Here is an 18,417-nt window from a genome sequence, read left to right as displayed (position 1 = left end):
ATTGTTACCTAAACACCAAGGTCAGTTGTTGTCTTCTATCTTGCTTACACTCGTGGAAATGAACTGAGAGTTACTAGTCTTTGATGGAGGACTGGACCTTTTGATTTGCTCTGAAGTCAGGGTCATGCAAGGAAGGGGCTTGTTACCTGCAGGACTCTGGACTTGTTTGGTCTTTGGAGGATTTGTGAAAAGCCAGGCAGGCCTATAGATGGACAACAGATAGTCCTATACTTAAGGAAGGTAAAGCCAACTGTATTTCTCTACAGCCAGAACCTCTGTGTTTGGTCTTGCATCTGTTAGTAAATGAGGGATGCTGCCAAGTCTCTAAATGATTCACAGGTGGTTCCTTGGACATTGCTTCATGGATGTGCAGCACAGGGCCCCACAGGCCCTGAAATGGTCTTGGGAAAGTAATGAGCAGAAATGGTAGTCTGACTTCTCTTGCTGAGCTTCTGGTATTTCATATTCCTTTAACGAAGCCCTTCTCATTGTGCTAGCAGAGTCAGGAGGTTACTAATGCAGAGACACACACAACACTTGGGGTTCACATGCACACATACAGATCCTTTGAGCCCTGGCACAGCCCCTTTGCCCAGTATCCCTGCCTCAATAGTTAAGAAACAACTTCTTAAGATAGGAGGGACTGCAATGATCAGACACCAGGCTCAGCCAAACAGGTTCATTGGCCCTGTTTCATGTCTAAAAGGCCTCTTTTAAATGCCTGTCTATTCTTTGTTCCTCCCTGTCCACCTTCCTCTCCTCAGCTGACAGGATTTTACCAGCTAATCCTCAACGTCCTTGAACCTCAGGTTTACATCCTCACCAGCTGTAAAGTCCTAGCTTGCATAGTTTCTTATTAACCCATCAATTGCTGTGACTAACAAGGTGTTTTGTTCTTACCTTTGTCTCCATGATGTTTGTTTGCAAGGTTTGAACCTCTCTCTCTTTTGTGTACTGCTTCCCTCTTTTCCTTAGTATTCCATTTAACAAGATAACCTTGTGAGAATAAACATTCCTGTAGTCCACATATCCTTATCAATTAGTGAGGTTGAGCAGATTTGGAGGTCCCATCATTTCTTTATTGTCTGTCAGTCAGGTTTACCTCTCTGCATGTTCTTGTTTATGGCTTCTTCCTTTTCTTACCTCTTTTTGCATTGGTAAGGTCCTTGAGTAGATACCCTTAGAGGAACAGATGCTCTCTCATTCCACAGACCCTTGCTATTCCTGGGCAAATCAGGTCTGGAGATCTGAAGCAGTACACAACCAGACCTCTTTGAAGCAGTGCATGATCTCTTTGGAGATCAGTTTGCTCTAGTGCTTTTTTGTTAGGAGTTCTTTTATTTAGTTTGCTGTGAAATCTCTTCCTGAATCTGATGTAAAGCTTGCCAGACTTTTATCCTTGCTCTGGAGATGAGAAGTGCTAGAGGTATTAACACAAAGGAGATAATGACCTTCAAAGCAGGAGCTCTGTTTTCTTATGCAGCTTTGACTTGAGAGACAGCCTAACAATTTTATGCAATGCTGAAAAAGGAAATAAACCTGAGACCATCACTGTCTGAAATCTTGAGCAAGTGTGCAAAATTTATCTGCTGTTGAAAAGTGTTTCTCTGTGGAAAGTATAGGCTGGGAAAGCATAGCTCTCAATGGCACATGTTTTGAGAACTTACATTTTGAAAATTGAAATTTGAGGCACACATTGTGACTGGAAATGAGGAGAGGTGAAGACATTGAGTTTCAAAGGGAAAGAGGGGTTTTATTTGTTGTTGTCCCTCTAGGATGAGATTCCCAAATATCCATAGTAGAGGTCTATGGAAGGCAATGTGTTGCTTAGAAGCTAAACTGCCTGTACAGTCCACATGACGTTTGAGCAAAGGCCAGATCGTGTACCAGGTTTTCAGGTTTGTGTCTTAATTGCAGTATTGCATGATTCTCAGCTGACATGCAAGCCAGCTCAGTATTGTCTTGGGAAGTCTGAGATTTTAACTGTTTTTATGGTTTTTTAACCGGTTTTACGTTTTCCAGAGTCACCTTTTCTTCTCAGACCTTTCTCTCTGTGGAACAATAATACCAGCTGTGTTTGAAACACTGTGCTCTTGGCTGTTCTTTGAGAGACAGTATTGTGTTCCCTTAACTCTCTTTTGTTCCTCGAAGCTTTTGGTCAATACTAGCTTTATACAGGTGCTGGTCCTAAGTGGACAAATGAAAACCTGTGCCTGAATTGAGTGCAGGTACCTATTTAGGCATCCTACTTTGATACAACACTAGATCAGTGCAGAATAAATGAGACTTCAGTAGCTTAAAAGCTGGGGACACTGAACTGTTCCAGTTACTCAGCTTGCAATGTGATCACACAATCACACACTTGTTTAGGTTAGAAAAGGCCTTTAAATATGAGCCCAACTATAAACCTAACAATGCTATGTCCACCACTACGTGTCTTTTGAATTCTTGCAGGTCTGGTGACTCACCACTTCCCAAGTGTGTCCCAGTGCTTGACAACACTTTCAGTTACTAAATTCCTCCTAGTATTCAATTGAAACCTCCCCTGGCAAGACTTGAGGACATTTCTTCTTGTCCTGTCGTTTGTTACTTGAAAGAAGAGACTGATATCCCCTTGGCCACAGCCTCTTGTCAAGTAGTTGTGGAGAGTGATCATGTCTCCCCTCAGCCTCCCTTTCTCCAGGCTAAACAATCCTAGTTCCTTCAAATGCTCCACATCAGACTTGTGTTCCACACTCTTCACTAAATTAATTTCCAATCTCTGGACCTGCTCCAGCACCTTCTTGTAGTGAGGAAACCAACAATGAACACAGTATTCAAGCTGCAGCCACACCAGCACTGAGAACAGGGATGACAATCTGGCCACACTATTTCTGATCCAAGCCAGGATGCCATTGGTCTTTTTGGCCACCTGTGCACACTGCTGGCTCATATTCATCTGGCCTGTAGACCAACACCCCCAGGTCCTTTCCCTCAGGGCAGCTTTCCAGTCATTCTTCTCCAAGCCTGTTTTATTGCCTGGGGTTGTTGTAGCCCAAGTGCAGGACACAGCATCTGGCCTTGTTGAACCTCAAACAATTGGCCTGTCAATCTAGCCTGTCCAAATCCTGCTGTCATCTACAAACTTACTGAGGATTCACTGAATCCTCTTGTTCAGGTCATTGATAAATATGTTAAAACTGGCCCAAACACTGAGCTCTGGGGAACAACATTAGTGACCAGCCACCAACTGGATTTAACTCCATTCACCAGCAATCTTTGAGCTTGGCAATCTAGCCACAATGAAATGCGGTTTCAAGCTTTTTTCCCTGTCTTAGATTTAAATGATTGCTATTGGATGCAGAAAGTGGGAAGAGGATGTTTTCTGTGCTCTTGTATCACTTAACAGTGATAAAGACAATGATGGAGATCTCAGGCATGCTGAAGAATTTAGGGGAAGTAGCTGTGGATTTCTACCATGCACAGTGAAAGTGAACACCACTGAGACAATCGTGCTACCCCACAACATGAAATGTTTTCAGTGTATTTTTAAAATGACTGTGAAGTATAAATATACATGTTACTGTGGAAACTTGCCATTTCTTTCCTGCTTTGGGGATTGCACATATCATGGTCCATCCTTCTATTCATGGCTACAGCTTCACACTGACTGTACCGTTCCTAAGTTGTTGTAAATTATTTCCCAGTATATATATATATATATATATATATATATATATATATATATATATATGTAATATCCCAGTAAATTATTTTATACATGTCAGTTTTTGATCTCAGAAATGATATATTTACACAGGCATGCTTCATCAGTGCTGAAGAATGTGTGCTCCTGTCTGCTAGAGATTCTCTTTGCCATACAGCAGCACTATTACCCAAGAAGCAAGTCCAGTGTACCTGAGAGGGAAAGGCGGGAAACAAAATAGTGCTGGAAGGAAAAGTGGAATTTCAACTCCCCATGGCAGCTGTGTGCTAACCTTCCTTTTAGGAAAAGATCTTTTCCAGTATTATTTTGCAAAGTAACATAAAGGGAATTTAGATATTTGCTGTCAGCATAAACAAAATTGTTTCTATTATCTAGTACAAAGTAAGTGAAGCTTCTTCAGAGACAGAGAGATCAGTACAGGTATCCATTCTAGAGGACAACTAAAGTTAGTTTGTTTCCAAGTGTGAGTTGTTAACTTTTGGATTCAATAAACTTTAAAGCTACTTACTTTTCCAGTGGCACATATTGACTGTTGTTGTTACACGAGTAGACAGAGACCTGAAGCAGTGGTGTTCAGGTCCTGCCTCTAAGGCTCTGACATACTGTCAGCCCTAATTCTTCTTAAACTGCTGTTCTTTCTCCCTGTGATTAAAATGTTTTTTTAGCATTCCCTTTAACTTTCAAATACATTAGATTAGGAACTACTCACTGTATATGAATGCTGAATAGCACAAGTACATGGATACTGAGCTTGCCCATCAGATAGGAAGGGAAAGAGGGTTAAGGTTGGCCTGAAGTGGGGAAACAGAGGAAAGTCTCTTTGTGGTATGAAAAAAGAGAAAATATTTTTTCTGAATGTGAGTTTCACTTTTTATGACTCAATACACTTCCTAATTCTTTATAGTAGATTCAAACCACCCCTTCTTTGCCTTCCTAGGGCACTAAGTGTCCTTGCTAGTTTTTATCTAGTGAAAGAAATGACCACTGATTCTTCATTTCCTCTGTTGCCACGCTTTTTTAGCTTCACATGGGCAGCATGCGGCATCGAAGAAATGGCAATTTTGAGAGTTCCAGACTCCTCTATTCCAGCATGTCTCGCAGCATAGATGTGTCTTGCAGTGATGCTGTGAGTATTTGGTACATCCTTGGTAATGTTGGGTTCTGTCTTAGAAGTGAGCCACAGTGGTTATGAATTAGGTCATGTCAGGAGAAGGATGATTGATTTATCAAGTTTTCCTTTTTGTAGCAGTTTTCCTAGCCAGTGATCCTAGCTGTGCTTTGCTGACATGATTAAAGATTAAGGATGCATTGTGTTTCTTTTGATCCCTGTAACTCTTTACTGTACATTCTTAGTGATTTTGGTTTTAAATCCTTTTCTGTATTTCAGTTAAAGACAAATCCTCTCTCTCTAAAGAGGACCCCAACTTCTTCTACTTCTTTGAGCAACTTGATGGCAAAAGCAGACAGCATATGATTATGTTAAACATTCCTTTCAAGCCTCAAAGATAGCTGATCTCAGTGAATATATGGCAGATTTCTTGCTTCTGATGGGCTTCCAAGAGATCTAATGAGTAGCTTTTAGGTCTTCAGCAACTGATTATCCCTTTTTTTGTGTGTGTGTGTTGCATTATTGTGTTTTTTACTGGCTAATTATGTTATAATTATGTTTCCTATGTTTTGAATATTACACTTTTTATGCTTTTCTATTGGAATATCTTCCTCTAACTGCTATATAACAGTAAACATACTGTCAAAATGGTAAATTAAGCTATTGTTGTATGACTTCTCCTTTCATGCCAATATAAATCTTGTCTTGCAAATCCAATCTGTGCTTAAAAAAAAAGCCCTAAACTTCAAAATCGTTATTAGCAAGTGAGATATTTTTCCTACCTTGAAGAGGCAGATTAGTAATGGATTTTCATTTCCCAAGCTTGATGCTTCCTTGAGCTTGTGGAATTTATACTTTAATATATATTAATAGATAAAGAATGTGGTGAAGAAGTTGTACAGGTTTCCTGCTGAGGTCTTTTAATGCTGAACTAAAATAACCTCTACCCAAGAAGATATAAATCTCTTTATTTCTTTTCTTGGGAAGACATAGTGATTGCTGTAGTCTTTAAAGAACTATCTGGACCATTTCACAGAATCCTAGAATGGTAGGGGTTGGAAGGGACCTTAGAGATCATCTAGTCCAACCGTGCTGCTAAAGCAGGTCCACCTAGATCAGGTCTCATAGGAATGTGTACAGGCAGGATTAGAAAACCTCCACAGAAGGACACTGCACAACCGCTCTGGGCAGCCTGTGCCAGGGCTCCATCACCCTCACAGTGAAATAGTTTTTTCTCACACTTAAGCCGAACTTCTTGTGTTCCAGCTTCATCCCATTACCCCTTATCCTGTCACTGGAGACAACAGACAAAAGTCTGATGTCCCAACCTCCTGACATCCACCATTTACATATTTGTAAATATTAATGAGATCCTCCTGCAGTCTCCTCTTCTCCAGACTAAACAGCCCCAGTTCCTGCAGCCTTTCCTCATAAGGAAGATGCTTCATTCCCCTGATCATCTTGGTGGCCCTGTGCTGGACTCTCTCCAGAAGTTCTCTGTCCCTCTTCAGCTGGGGAACAGAAAACTGGACACAAGACTCCAGATGAGACCTCACCAGGGCAGAGTAGAGGGGGAGGAGAATCTCCCTCAACCCTCTGGACTCACTTTCCTTGATGCATCCCAGAATGCCAATGGCCTTCTTGGCCACGAAGACACATTGTTGGCTCATGTTTAGTTTGCTGTCAGCCAGAACTCCCACATCCCTCTCAACACAGCTGCTCTCCAGGAAGTCACCTCCAGACTGTACTGGTGCATGGGCTTGTTTCTAACCAGGTGCAGGACACTACATTTGTCCTTGTTGAACCTCATGTGGTCCCTCTCTGCCCAACTCTCAAGCTGGTTGAGATCTCAGGGGTCAGTGCTGCAACCACTACTATTTAATATGTTCTCTAATGATCTTGATGGAGGAACAGCAAATTTGCTGACGATACTAAACTGAGGGGAGTGGCTGACACACCGGAAGGCTGTGCTGCCATTCAATGAGACCTGGACAGGCTGGAGAGCTGGGTGGGGAGCAATCTAATGAAACTGAACAACGGTGAGCATAGACTCTTGCATCTGGGAAAGAGTAACCCCAAGTGCCAGTACAGGTTGGAGAATGAACTCTTAGAGAGCATCTCCCTTTTGGTGAAAGGCTGAGGGAGTTGGGTCTCTTTAGCTTGGAGGAGACTGAGGGGTGACCTCATGAATGTAAAATATGCAAAAGAGTGGGTGTCAGGAGGATGGAGCCAGGCTGTTCTCTTCTCAATTATGTCCAATGATAGGTCAAGGGGCAATGGAAATACAAGGAAGAACTTCATCACTCTGAGGGTGTTGGAGCACTGGAATATTATGGAGTCTCCTTCTCTGGGGACATTCAAAACCCACCTGGACGAGTTCCTGTGTGACCTACTCTAGGTGGTCCTGCTCTGGCAGGGGGTTTGGGCTAGATGATCTTTCGAGGTCTTTTCTGGACCTTGAGATTCTGTGATCTCACTCAATGGCAGCACAGCCTTCTGGTGAATCAGCCAGGCCTCCCAGTTGGAAATACGACAATGCATGTAAACAGAAAAATGGAAATGCTCTTTAGTCTACAGCTGCCTGTAGTGTGCACTGAAATCAAGATAGACATTTTCTTCATGCACCTTGGATTAAAAGCTGAAATTGAACTGATGTCCTGGCACCAATTAGGGCAAAAAACTTTTGGGGAGAAGACGCACCTTTTGCCTCTTTCATGTTTATTGTTCTTGATAGATATAAAAGTCTCAATATCCCTAGCTTTTTGGAATACTGATTTGTGAATTTTTTTGGGGGTGTCTGTTTTATGTCCTGTCAGCTCCCATCAGTACTTTCTACTTGTCCCCTACCATCCACTTTGAGAATGGAGACTTAGAAATTTGCACTACTTGTCTTTGTGTTTTAACTGACTATGCTGTTACTGAGGTATCTCCAGTTTTATGAGTTATTAGAAGTAAACTTTAAACAATTATTTTCAAGGATTTGGTCAACTTCATTCAAGAAAACTTTAAGAAGAGAGAATGTGTCTTTTTTACAAAGGATACCAAGTCAATGTAAGAAGACATTTTTCTCTTGTTTTACGGGCAGAAGGGTTGGGAACTGAGGGTATTTCTGTCTGCTAAGCCATATGACACGAGTTGGGTGGGGAGCAAACTCATGGGGTTGTTTTTTTAAGTGTCTGAATAAAACACAGCAACCTCACCTTGGTCTTGTTCGTTCAGCTGCTTTGCTTGTCACTGGTGGTTTGGCTCATTTGCATGTACCTGGGGTATTCTGCATTTGTGGCCAAAAAGCTGTAAGTCTGATGGTTGGACAGTCACCCTGGAGCGTTTCTCTCAGCTCTAGACCAGTGTTCTCCAAACTATTTTGATTGCATACCCCACCAGTAAAATATTTGTGAGCATACACCTGTACAGAAAACTCTTGCCTCCAGAGATCCATGTTCACAACAGAGACAGAGTCCTGTAAAAGTTTACTTTGTAAACAGAGACAGTCCTCTGGGTTCTTCCCCTGTGGGGTCTCTCAACCTGCTGGAGGGTACAACCTCCTTTTACCCTAATTTCCCCACCACTTGTGACCTTCCTTCTTTCCCCTTCCTGTCCCCAATGTATATCAGTTTATAAAGCTGACACATCTTCTATGCTAACAGTATTGTGTGTGTTCTAAAAAGACACAATCAAGCAATTTAAAAAGGATGAGATAAAGAGAAAATAAACACTATTTTAATGTTTTTTTTTCACTTTATATAGTGTGTCTCCCCACCTTAGAAACCACTGCTCTGGATTGTCTGGAGTTTCTGTGCAACCTGGCAATATCTCAGGTTGAGATACTCCACAGTAACTTGGTGCAAAACTCGGGGCCTGCCCTCTGTGCTGATTTTGTCAGCAGGTCTTCCAGCAGCTCTGTTAAAGTGTTTCAACATCACATTCCCTATTTGATATGTAATTGCAGCAATATAGAGGTTCTTGTTGGGATGTAGAACCATCAATGGCACTGATGTATAACAAAGTGTCTCCGTATCAAATGTTTGTATAATTTTGATTTTCCTTTTATACCCAAATCACAAATTCCATGTACAAGACTAGCAGAGAGAATCACTAAGTTTTGCTCAGGCTGATGTTTTCTTAAGACAGGCTATTACCTTTGCTCCATTTTCAGGCACAAACATCATGCAATGCAAGTCTGAGGACCGTAACGTTCCTTTTGGGTTTGGTTTTGTTTTGTTTTTTTTTAATAGTCTCAGGAGAAAAGTGATCAAACTATTGCAAATGCAGAAGTCTTAATATAGAACTCTGAGAGCTCTCAGGAACCCTATTCTGCTTCTGAAGCTCAGAGATTCTCCTTGGAGAGGGAGGGAGGAGAATTAGTCTCATTTCAGAAACTCTTCCTTAGAGTCCTTTTCTGCCATCTAAAATGGTATGTCTGGCCAAGGACCAACAAAGGATGAGAGCTCGTAGTTATCAGCTTCTCTTCCTAAAAGCCCACTGGGAGAGGATTGCAAGACATATTTTTGTCTGTTTTTAAGGTAAATTGATTTTATTTACAAGTTACAGTAGAAGATACACTTTAAGTTTTCTCTCCTTCAGAAAGACATACTGTGACTTACCTTTACAGCAATCTTCACAGGAGGGTGTTACCCAGTGTTATCTTTGCAGTCTGCCAGCTAACTATAAAGGTCACTGTAACCACATAAATTTACATTCTCATCTTAATCTTTTTTGAGTAGATGCATTTTTTTTAAAATTATATCACTTATTTGCACTATACTGTAAAAATAGTGCTCCTCTTGGTGATGGAAATGTGCTAGGAACACAGCAAACTGCCCCCAAAATCTGCTCAGAGGACAGATGCCCATTTCCTCTTGATGTGAATATGTCTTGGGCTTACTTATGCACTAGTGAGGTGCTGAGTTTCCATGGAAAAAAATTACACTTAGTAATCATCCTAATGAACTCATATTTTAGAGCATCAAAAGAGTAAAAAGCCAACTGTACACGTTAGGTTAGCAGCAAATGAGGTCACTTCTGGTGGAGTCTGGTTCATTTTCCTCATTTGTATGCACAGATTGTAGGGTTTCAAATTAAGCTGCTGGTGGCCTAACTTGGTCTGTGATAATGAAAGAGGTCATATAGGTAAGGCCTATCCAGATGTGTCATCTCATCTCTCAGCACAGATTGATTCCTGAGATGTACTCCAGTCCATTCCCCAGTGCTATCTAGAGGCAAGTTCCTGGTGGGAGGAAGCATGATTAGATGCTGATCTCAGACAAGGTTTGGTTCCTCTTAGCTGTTAATTTGTCATATAGCAAAGCAAGTAGAGTCCCATGCACCACTGCTTCTGTAGCTTCGTCTGCTGCTTGGCTTGTTCAGTTGTGCTGGCACAATGTTGTTTGATGTGACTGCTGCTGTTAGCACTCTATATTCTACGAGCTCCAGATTTGTTTCAGAATAACATTTCTTGGAAATGTTCTGATTGAGAAGCGTGAAGATGGTGTCAGCTGTTAAAACTCATGGTCTCTTGTTAATGCACATATCAGGTTGATAACTCTGAGGTTTCGTGTCTGTTCTTTCTTTTCAGGGGTAACTTATGTAAATGTGGATACCCTGAAAATCAACACATAGAGGGCACTCAGATTAATACCAGTGAAAAATGGAACTACAAGAATCACACCAAGGAACTTCCTACTGATGCCTTTGGGGACATTCAATTTGAAAACTTGGGAAAAAGAGGAAAGGTATTTGATTATATTAAGGGTATACATCAGGGCCCTGCTGACTGTACTGTATTCAGAATCCTGAACCCAATGCTGCAGAAGTCCTTGAAAAGAGGGAAGGTGAAGCTAAAGTTGATTTTATTCTAATGGGAAAGGAAGGAGTTAGATGATAAAGAAATACATTCATGCATATTTTAGCTTCACACTACATTACTGAAACTTACAAAAATGTTGGGAAGAAAACTTATCAAGACAAAGAGAAGCAGAGCCATCCTTTATTTGACAACATGCACCAGGGACAAAATGATGCTCACCTGGTACTAAGATCATTCCCAAAGAATGTCCAATAAGGCATCAAAATTATCAGATATTTATACCAAATCTTCTTTTCTTTTTCTCTATTATGCATATAGAGCCTACTTATTACTGATCATTAAAATTGTGGTTTACCTTGATTTATAATCTTGATTTGTTAATACCCCATATTACATCCCCCTTATAGATTGGTTACCTTACTTTACCTTACACTTATTGCACGTTATACATATTCATATACATTTCAAAATCACTTGGCCAATTAACCGACTTAAGCTATTGATTATCTGTTTTTCTGGACCGGAATGGTATAGGGCTTTGGAACAGTGAGTAGCTTAGTGGTTAATAACAAAACCCTTTTGTTCTTCCTTTGAAGCAGTTGCTCCCAACATTGTTCTTGGATACTTTACGGCTTGCAAGTGCTTTGTTCCGAGTAGTCTACCTTGTCATCACTCTCATTCCCATGGTGCCTGACTTCTCATGCATGTTTTTTCCCTTGGGAGCAGCTTTATCAAGGAGGCCTAGATTTACTTTTTTATGCTTAATTATAAATTTACTAACTATTTGTTAAAATCACTTAAATTTTATATTCTTATAACAAAAGAAAGTATGATTCACTCTATTACAACATTTATGATTTTTCAAAGCTTAAATCTGTATTCCTTAGGCAGTGTCCTCCTTCCTACCTTGGGAAATCTGTTTGTGCACCTGTAGTTGCTTCATGAGGACTGTTGAGGCCACACCATACATATTTCAGAGCATACTTTGTTCCAAATACTCCTTTTGAGTCTCCTAATCCATGACTTCATCATATTGGCTGGAGGGATACACATCCTCAAAGGTTGTGCTGTCATCCAAAGAGACCTGGACAGGCTGGAAAGTTGGGTGGGGAGAAATCTAATGATGTTCAACAAGGGCAAGTGTAGAGACTTGCGCATGGGAAAGAATGACCAGTACAGGTTAGGAAATGAACTCTTAGAGAGTAGTGTAGAGGAAAGGGACATAGGGGTCCCGATGGACAGCAGGATGCTCATGAGCCAGCAATGTGCCCTCGTGGCTAAGAAGGCTGATGGCATCCTGAGGTGTGATTAAGGTTGTGGTTAGTAGGTCAAGAGAGGTTTTCCTCCCCTTCTTCTCTGCCCTCATGAGACCTTATCTGGAATATATTGTGTCCAGTTTTGAACACCTTGATTCATGAAGGACAGGGAACTGCTAGAGACATTTCAGTGCAGGGCCACCAAGATCATTGAGAGGAGCATCTCCCTTCTGCTGAAAGGCTGAGGGAGCTGGGGTTCTTGGAGAAGACTGAGGTGTGACATCATTAATGTTTACAAATATGTAAAGAGTCGGTGCCAGGAGGATGGAGCCAGGCTCTTCTCAGCGATGTCCAATGGTAGCACAAGAGGAAATGGGTATAAACTAGAACATAAGAGATTCCATAGAAATAAAAGGAAGAATTTCTTCTCTGTGAGAATGACGGAGCACTGGAACAGGCTGCCAAGGTGAGTTGTTAAGTCTTCTTCTGTGGGGATGTTCAAAATCCACCTGGACAAATTCCTGTGTGAGTTGCTCTAGGTGATCCTGCTCTGGCAGGGGAGTTGGACCAGATGGTCTTTCAAGGTCCCTTCCAACCCTCAAGATTCTGTGTATGTTACCTCTCTATTCTACATAGAATATTATCATTCTCTGTGCTGCAAAATACCTGTAAGTCTTTACATTGCAAAATAATTCCTCTTGATCTCATGTGTGGTGGGAAGAATTTCAAACTTACTTAAGAATTACTGACTACTGTCAGTGAGATATGGGAAGTTTTACACCTCACACTGCACTTTCTAGGACAGAGATTGAGTCCAAAATAATTTCTGGGCAAAAATGTTATCCTAAATGAGGATTCATGTCCAGTGTGCAATTAGCCAACCTACACACAGAGTCAATATACGGGTGCTAGGGAGAACAGCATACCCAAGAGCACATCCCACGCTGTACAAAATTTTGTATAACCCATATTATTCTATTTGGCGAGTCTAATGCCATTAAGGATATTATATCAGTCCTCTAGCACCTGAGAAGGCACAGGATTCCATCTTTATCAGTCCCTCATCCTTCAATAACACAATCTTTAACAAGCCTTATGTGTAATGTAACCAGGTCCACCTTATCAAGGTGTTGATGATGGTCTGAATACAGTCCTTAGAGTGACCGGACCTACATCTCAGGGAGAGACATCCTTTCAGAGAATGACATGTCTGTCTTGAGTCCATATTTATTTCAATCAATACCATTTCAATATTAGTTCTAAGCACAAGTGCCTGTGCCTAGGATATACTATTTTAATCTGTCTCCTATGATCTTTCATCTGGTTATAAACAGACTAACGTAATCTCTACATTTCAAAAGTCCTGCTTGCATGGTGTTTTTTTCTGCACTGTTGCCTAGAGTCTTAGATCATCCTAGATTCATCTTAGATTCCTGGTTCATCCAAGAACATTTAATTTGCTATTTTTAATGTTTTAATATCCAGCAATCTAAAAAATACTTTTTAAAATTGATATGTTTGGGTACAGTCACTGAAGCAGCTTGGCATGGCCTCTGAGGCTTGGCTCCACGGTGGTTGGGTGCACTACCCGGCTATACCAGGAGATGGCACCGTTGCACCTCGGAGAAAGCGACTGACCCGAGTCGCTCACGCGTTCGAGTAGAGCCTTGACTCGAGGTGACAAGTGCCAGATGTGGGCATCGATTGAAACTTAGCTATGTGTTTGCAATTATACATCATGATGATGTACAAGAGAATCAGATAAGCTGTATGGGAGAGTCAGCTTCAATATCTTTTACGTGGTCCTTGCTTTGAAAAAAAGTCATTCAGCTGGAAATCTTAACTATTGATGGAACAAAGTCATACAAAGTACTTTGTGTATTGACAGGGTTTAGGAAAAATGCCTTCTAAATACAAAGTTTAAAAAAAATTGCAGCGGAAATGACTTACTGGCTCTGTAGAGCAGTTAATTTTTCTGGTAAGCTTCCCCTTTCCTTTAAGGTACTCTCCTGAAAAACACCCAGTGCTTCCAAAGCTGATGCTTCTGAGAGCAGTGGCTGTGGGAGTCCCCTGGCTCTCTTCTGTATTTGCTGGAGCCTGCTAGACTTCCTCTGTGATGTGCTGTTCTTAGTCAGGAGCAATAAGTGCTCCTGGGAACCTGTCCTGGAACAGATCAATATGTTATTTTGTTCAAATTAAGTGTCTCTCAAGATATGGATATGATTTGCTCAAATCTTCCTTGGCTTTGCTCTCCTGCAAGCACTGGACAATAGACACAAAATGCCCTGTCCTTTTTATCCCCTGGTATGGGCTGTTTAGCCATGTCTCTCTTTCAGAAGTCCATCACACTAAACCACCAACAGTGATGAAAGCTAGGGAAAGCCAGAGAAACTTTTATATAAATAGAGATGTAATAAGTACATCTGAAGCCACATTATCTATATAGTATGCTTTTTGGCGTCCTCATACAGTGTTTAAAATTTACCACATGTTTGATAAAGTTTTAAGTTATGTGTTAAAATGCTGTTATGGGCACATATTATGATAAGGACATCATACACACGGAACTTGGAATATTTCAGTACATCAAGACTTTAACAGTGTAATCAAAATTTAGCTGTAATTATTATTAGTTCACTTACAACAATGCTACCACTAATCTATAATCTAAGCTATAAATAGCATTGTTACAGTTAAAATTGTTACACCACAAACTTCCACAGTGGGACCCACCATTCAAGAAGGACAGTGAGCATCCCCCTTCTGATAAAAGACTGAGGGAGCTGAGGCTCTCAAGCTTGGAGAGGAGGAGACTGAGAGGTAATTGATGTTTACAAATGTGTAACAATTAGGTGTCGGGAGGATGGAGCCAGGCTTAGTGATATGTCCAATGATAGGACAAGGGGCAATGGGTACAACCTGGAACTTAAGAGGTTCCAAAGAAATACAACAAAGAATTACTTAATTGTGAGGATGATGGAGCACTGGAACAGGCTGCCCAGATGGATCGTGGAGTCTTCTCTGGGGACATTCAAAACCCACCTGGATGAGTTCCTGTGTGACCTACTCTAGGTGATCTTGCTCTGGCAGGTGGGTTGGACTAGACGAACTTTCGAGGTCCCTTCCATCCCTTAAGATTTTGTGATTCTGTTTTCATCTTTCCAAAGTTCCTCTGAACCCCAAGGCCAGTGCTATTGCCTTCCTTCTTGGGTTAGGTCGCTGATTGTAGGAGCAGAACTTTTAGAGGGAGAAACTCTCTTCATCATTACTTCACCTTTTGTGTACTGTCTGGTGGAATAACACTGTACATTAGAGAAGAACATGCAACTGTGCATTTCCTGGTCAGTTGCCCACTGTCACTATTTACCTCTTGCTATATTTTTTCTCTGATTTTCTCTCATCCAAGTACATCCGTTTGTCATGTGACACAGACTCCGAAACACTCTATGATCTCATGACCCAGCATTGGCACCTGAAAACCCCTAACCTTGTCATCTCTGTTACTGGGGGTGCAAAGAACTTTGCACTCAAGCCACGGATGCGCAAGATATTCAGCAAGCTGGTCTGCATTGCCCAGTCCAAAGGTAAAGACCTGCATACATCTGGATTATTTTATTCCAGTGTAATATTGTTGGAGAGGTAGCAGCTGAAAGGGTCAGCAGGGAGACAGAGTATTCAGTTTGTTTCTGCTTGGCTGACTCAGTTGAGGTGAATGTGACCTAATAGTCTGGAAATTACAGGCTTCAGTACTAGTTAATGAATGCCCGTGACACCATGGGGTAAGTTCTGTAGGATATTTGTTGTATTTAACTGAAGAATAAATTACCCTTCTGAGGTAAGATTTTGAGAGAGGATTGGGTAGTTGTATCTTAAAAGTGATACATTAGGAGGAGTGTTCCACTACATTCCCCCAGGTTATTGGATGTTGTCTCCAGGGGCCTGGATTTTCACAGGAGGCACGCATTACGGGTTGATGAAGTACATCGGGGAAGTGGTCAGAGACAACACCATGAGCCGGAACTCAGAGGAGAACGTGGTGACTATTGGCATAGCAGCCTGGGGCATGATTTCCAACCGAGAAAGTCTAACTCGCAGTGGTGATAATGACGTAAGAAACATGTATGGGGTGGTGGGGAAACAAAGAGGAGATTGTGCAGATTATTTCCTTGACTGACCACTGCTCTCAGCAGTACTAGGCTGATGCTATCAGCCATGTGACTCGTGATGTGTTGAGTGGCCAATCAAGCTCTACTTGCATACCTGGCAAAGCAGGCCTCAAAATAAAGTTTTCCAGTGCAATGGTTGTTTAGAAGCACTCAGGCTGACTTGCTGTGCCCTAAACAATTCAATCTGGGGGCATTTTTCTTCAACATGTGTACCAATAAGACAAAACATCAGATTTTCTTTCCAGAACAGGAGGAAACCAAAGTGTTCTTAGGTTTAAACTTGTCACACACATTTCAGCTGATGAGGAGGTTTTCAGCTGTGGGCTTAGCCAGTCTGTGTGGAAGTTCCGATACTCTAATTTCATGTCTGGCAGAGAATTAAAGAATAACTTCCAGAGTTATTCTAGCTGCTGTGGAATCCCTACACAGTAGCCTGTAGTGGGGATTCCAATGAGCTAAGACACACTGTACCTGCTGCTGCTGTTATGAATCTTGTTCATTGATTTTATTATCCTACCTGTCAGACATAATTTTCTTTTGTTCACTAGATGTTATAGAAAATATCTAAAACACATCGTGCTAGATAAATAAAAGCAGCTGAGTTCACTGAGGGGTCTAAGGAAGCTTGAGTGTTGAACTAAATGATCTCAAGAGGTCCCTTCTAACCTAAAAAAAGTGTAATTCTTTGGAGTGTTGAAACTAAGTTTAACACAGATTTAATGTTTCTGGTAGTGAAAGGAAGCATACATTAACAGGATCTCTTAAACTGTTGCAAGGAACTTCCATTGACTGAAGTTCCAAGGGTACCATCGCAAATCAGGCTGCTATTGTAAAGAAAAAATTTCTCTGCAAATATTTATATGGATTTTCTCTCACTGTCCTCTGCTTTCGTGATTTTACCTTGAAACTCAGACTCCTAAGCAATGAGGAATAGTTGATGGCTAGGGCTTCAGCTGTTACTGGCTTGTCTTTGAAGGCTTGTGGGTCTTTTAAGCTTAGATCTCTGTTAAACTCTATACTTGTGCTTCTAGGGATACTACTTGGCCCACTACATAATGGATGATCTGAAAAAAGATCCCCTTTATTGCCTGGATAATAACCACACACATCTCTTACTGGTTGATAACGGCACCCATGGGCAACCAACAACAGAGGCAAAAGTACGAACTCAGTTAGAAAAGTATATTTCGGAGCGTATTATGCCAGGTGGGTGTGGGCATCAAACTGTAGACCTTGTTAGTCTTTGCATACTTTCAGGCTAATGCTCAGTGATTTTTCTAGGAACGCAAGAGTAGCTGTAGCATTCTTTGGATGCTGAGCTTGAAAGGATGAGTAAACTATATTGCATCTGGAGCACTTCCAGGAACAACCAGTCCTCCTCAGTGCAATATCCCTTCCCCCATCTTCCCTTATGTGACCGAAGTCCTTTGTGTGACACAGCAAATAGTCCATTTCAGCCATAAACCACTTTTCTCTCTTCCTGATGGGCTGTGTCTTAGAAGCTGATCCTTCCACATAATTCCCACCTGGCATTGAATTCCAGCGAAGCTGAAGTATAACTACAAAGGAGCTGAAGATAGGGTTCTCCCCAGATATTCATTTCTGAGGGTGATTGATTGCTCCATCTGCAAACTACTTCTAAATAATTTCTCTTTCATTCCCTGATTTGCCAAAATGGAAAATAATCAAGAGACTTGACCGGAAATTCTTGGTTAAAGGGGTTTTTTGGTGTCTGGATTTTTTTAATGATGCTGTTTTTTTGCTGATTTTTGCTATAAGTCATGACAAAGCACCCAGAATCATTATGGCATGTCTCTTAAATACTAACTCCTAGAGATATGGGATTCTTAGCTTTCCTTTACAATTGAAAAAGTGAAGTCAGAGGTTCTGAATCTTGAACTTCTGATAAGAACCTTGCATCTGTTCTCAAAGGGGTCAAAGCAGTAGGTAAATACAACACAATCACATTTTGGGGACTTTTAAGCATGTGAAAATTACAATTGTTAGGACAAAAAAAAAAAAAAAGGCATCTATTGGAGAAGAGTGTCGGAAGCCAGGTTAGAGAAAGCTGAGTTTTCATTAAAAATATGAAAATTTGGTGGTAATTCTGGCAAAATCAACACTATAGTACTATTGGGTTTTTGCATGAACTGCTTGGAAGTTCTTTCTTTGTACTCAGTAAATATAAGTTGTTCAAATTGTATTGATGGGTTGAATCTTCTTATTTTTTTTTTTTCTTTTCTTTTGGCATATTTCACAGAATCGAATTATGGTGGGAAGATTCCAGTTGTGTGTTTTGCCCAAGGTGGAGGGAAAGAGACTTTGAAAGTAAGTTAATTCTTTTTATTTATTTCCAGTAGCAACAGCAAGGACTT

General features: G+C 41.0%; 1 protein-coding gene across 2 annotated transcripts in view; it reads left to right on the top strand.

Moving 5' to 3' along the window:
• The first annotated feature begins 4,742 nt into the window (after positions 1 to 4,742).
• Positions 4,743 to 18,417, top strand: part of TRPM8 (transient receptor potential cation channel subfamily M member 8) — a 43,587-nt gene continuing 29,912 nt past the window's right edge. For both annotated transcript variants that reach the window (XM_062002365.1, XM_062002364.1), the window contains exons 1-7: positions 4,743 to 4,832; positions 7,792 to 7,865; positions 10,390 to 10,546; positions 15,283 to 15,460; positions 15,812 to 15,984; positions 17,074 to 17,248; positions 18,303 to 18,370. In XM_062002365.1, coding sequence (XP_061858349.1) covers positions 4,743 to 4,832; positions 7,792 to 7,865; positions 10,390 to 10,546; positions 15,283 to 15,460; positions 15,812 to 15,984; positions 17,074 to 17,248; positions 18,303 to 18,370 — 915 coding nt within the window. The remainder of the gene's footprint in view (positions 4,833 to 7,791; positions 7,866 to 10,389; positions 10,547 to 15,282; positions 15,461 to 15,811; positions 15,985 to 17,073; positions 17,249 to 18,302; positions 18,371 to 18,417) is intronic.

Source organism: Colius striatus, chromosome 9 (genome assembly GCF_028858725.1).
Source record: "Colius striatus isolate bColStr4 chromosome 9, bColStr4.1.hap1, whole genome shotgun sequence".
Lineage (NCBI taxonomy): Eukaryota > Metazoa > Chordata > Aves > Coliiformes > Coliidae > Colius > Colius striatus.
This window is presented reverse-complemented; position numbering and strand designations above follow the sequence as displayed.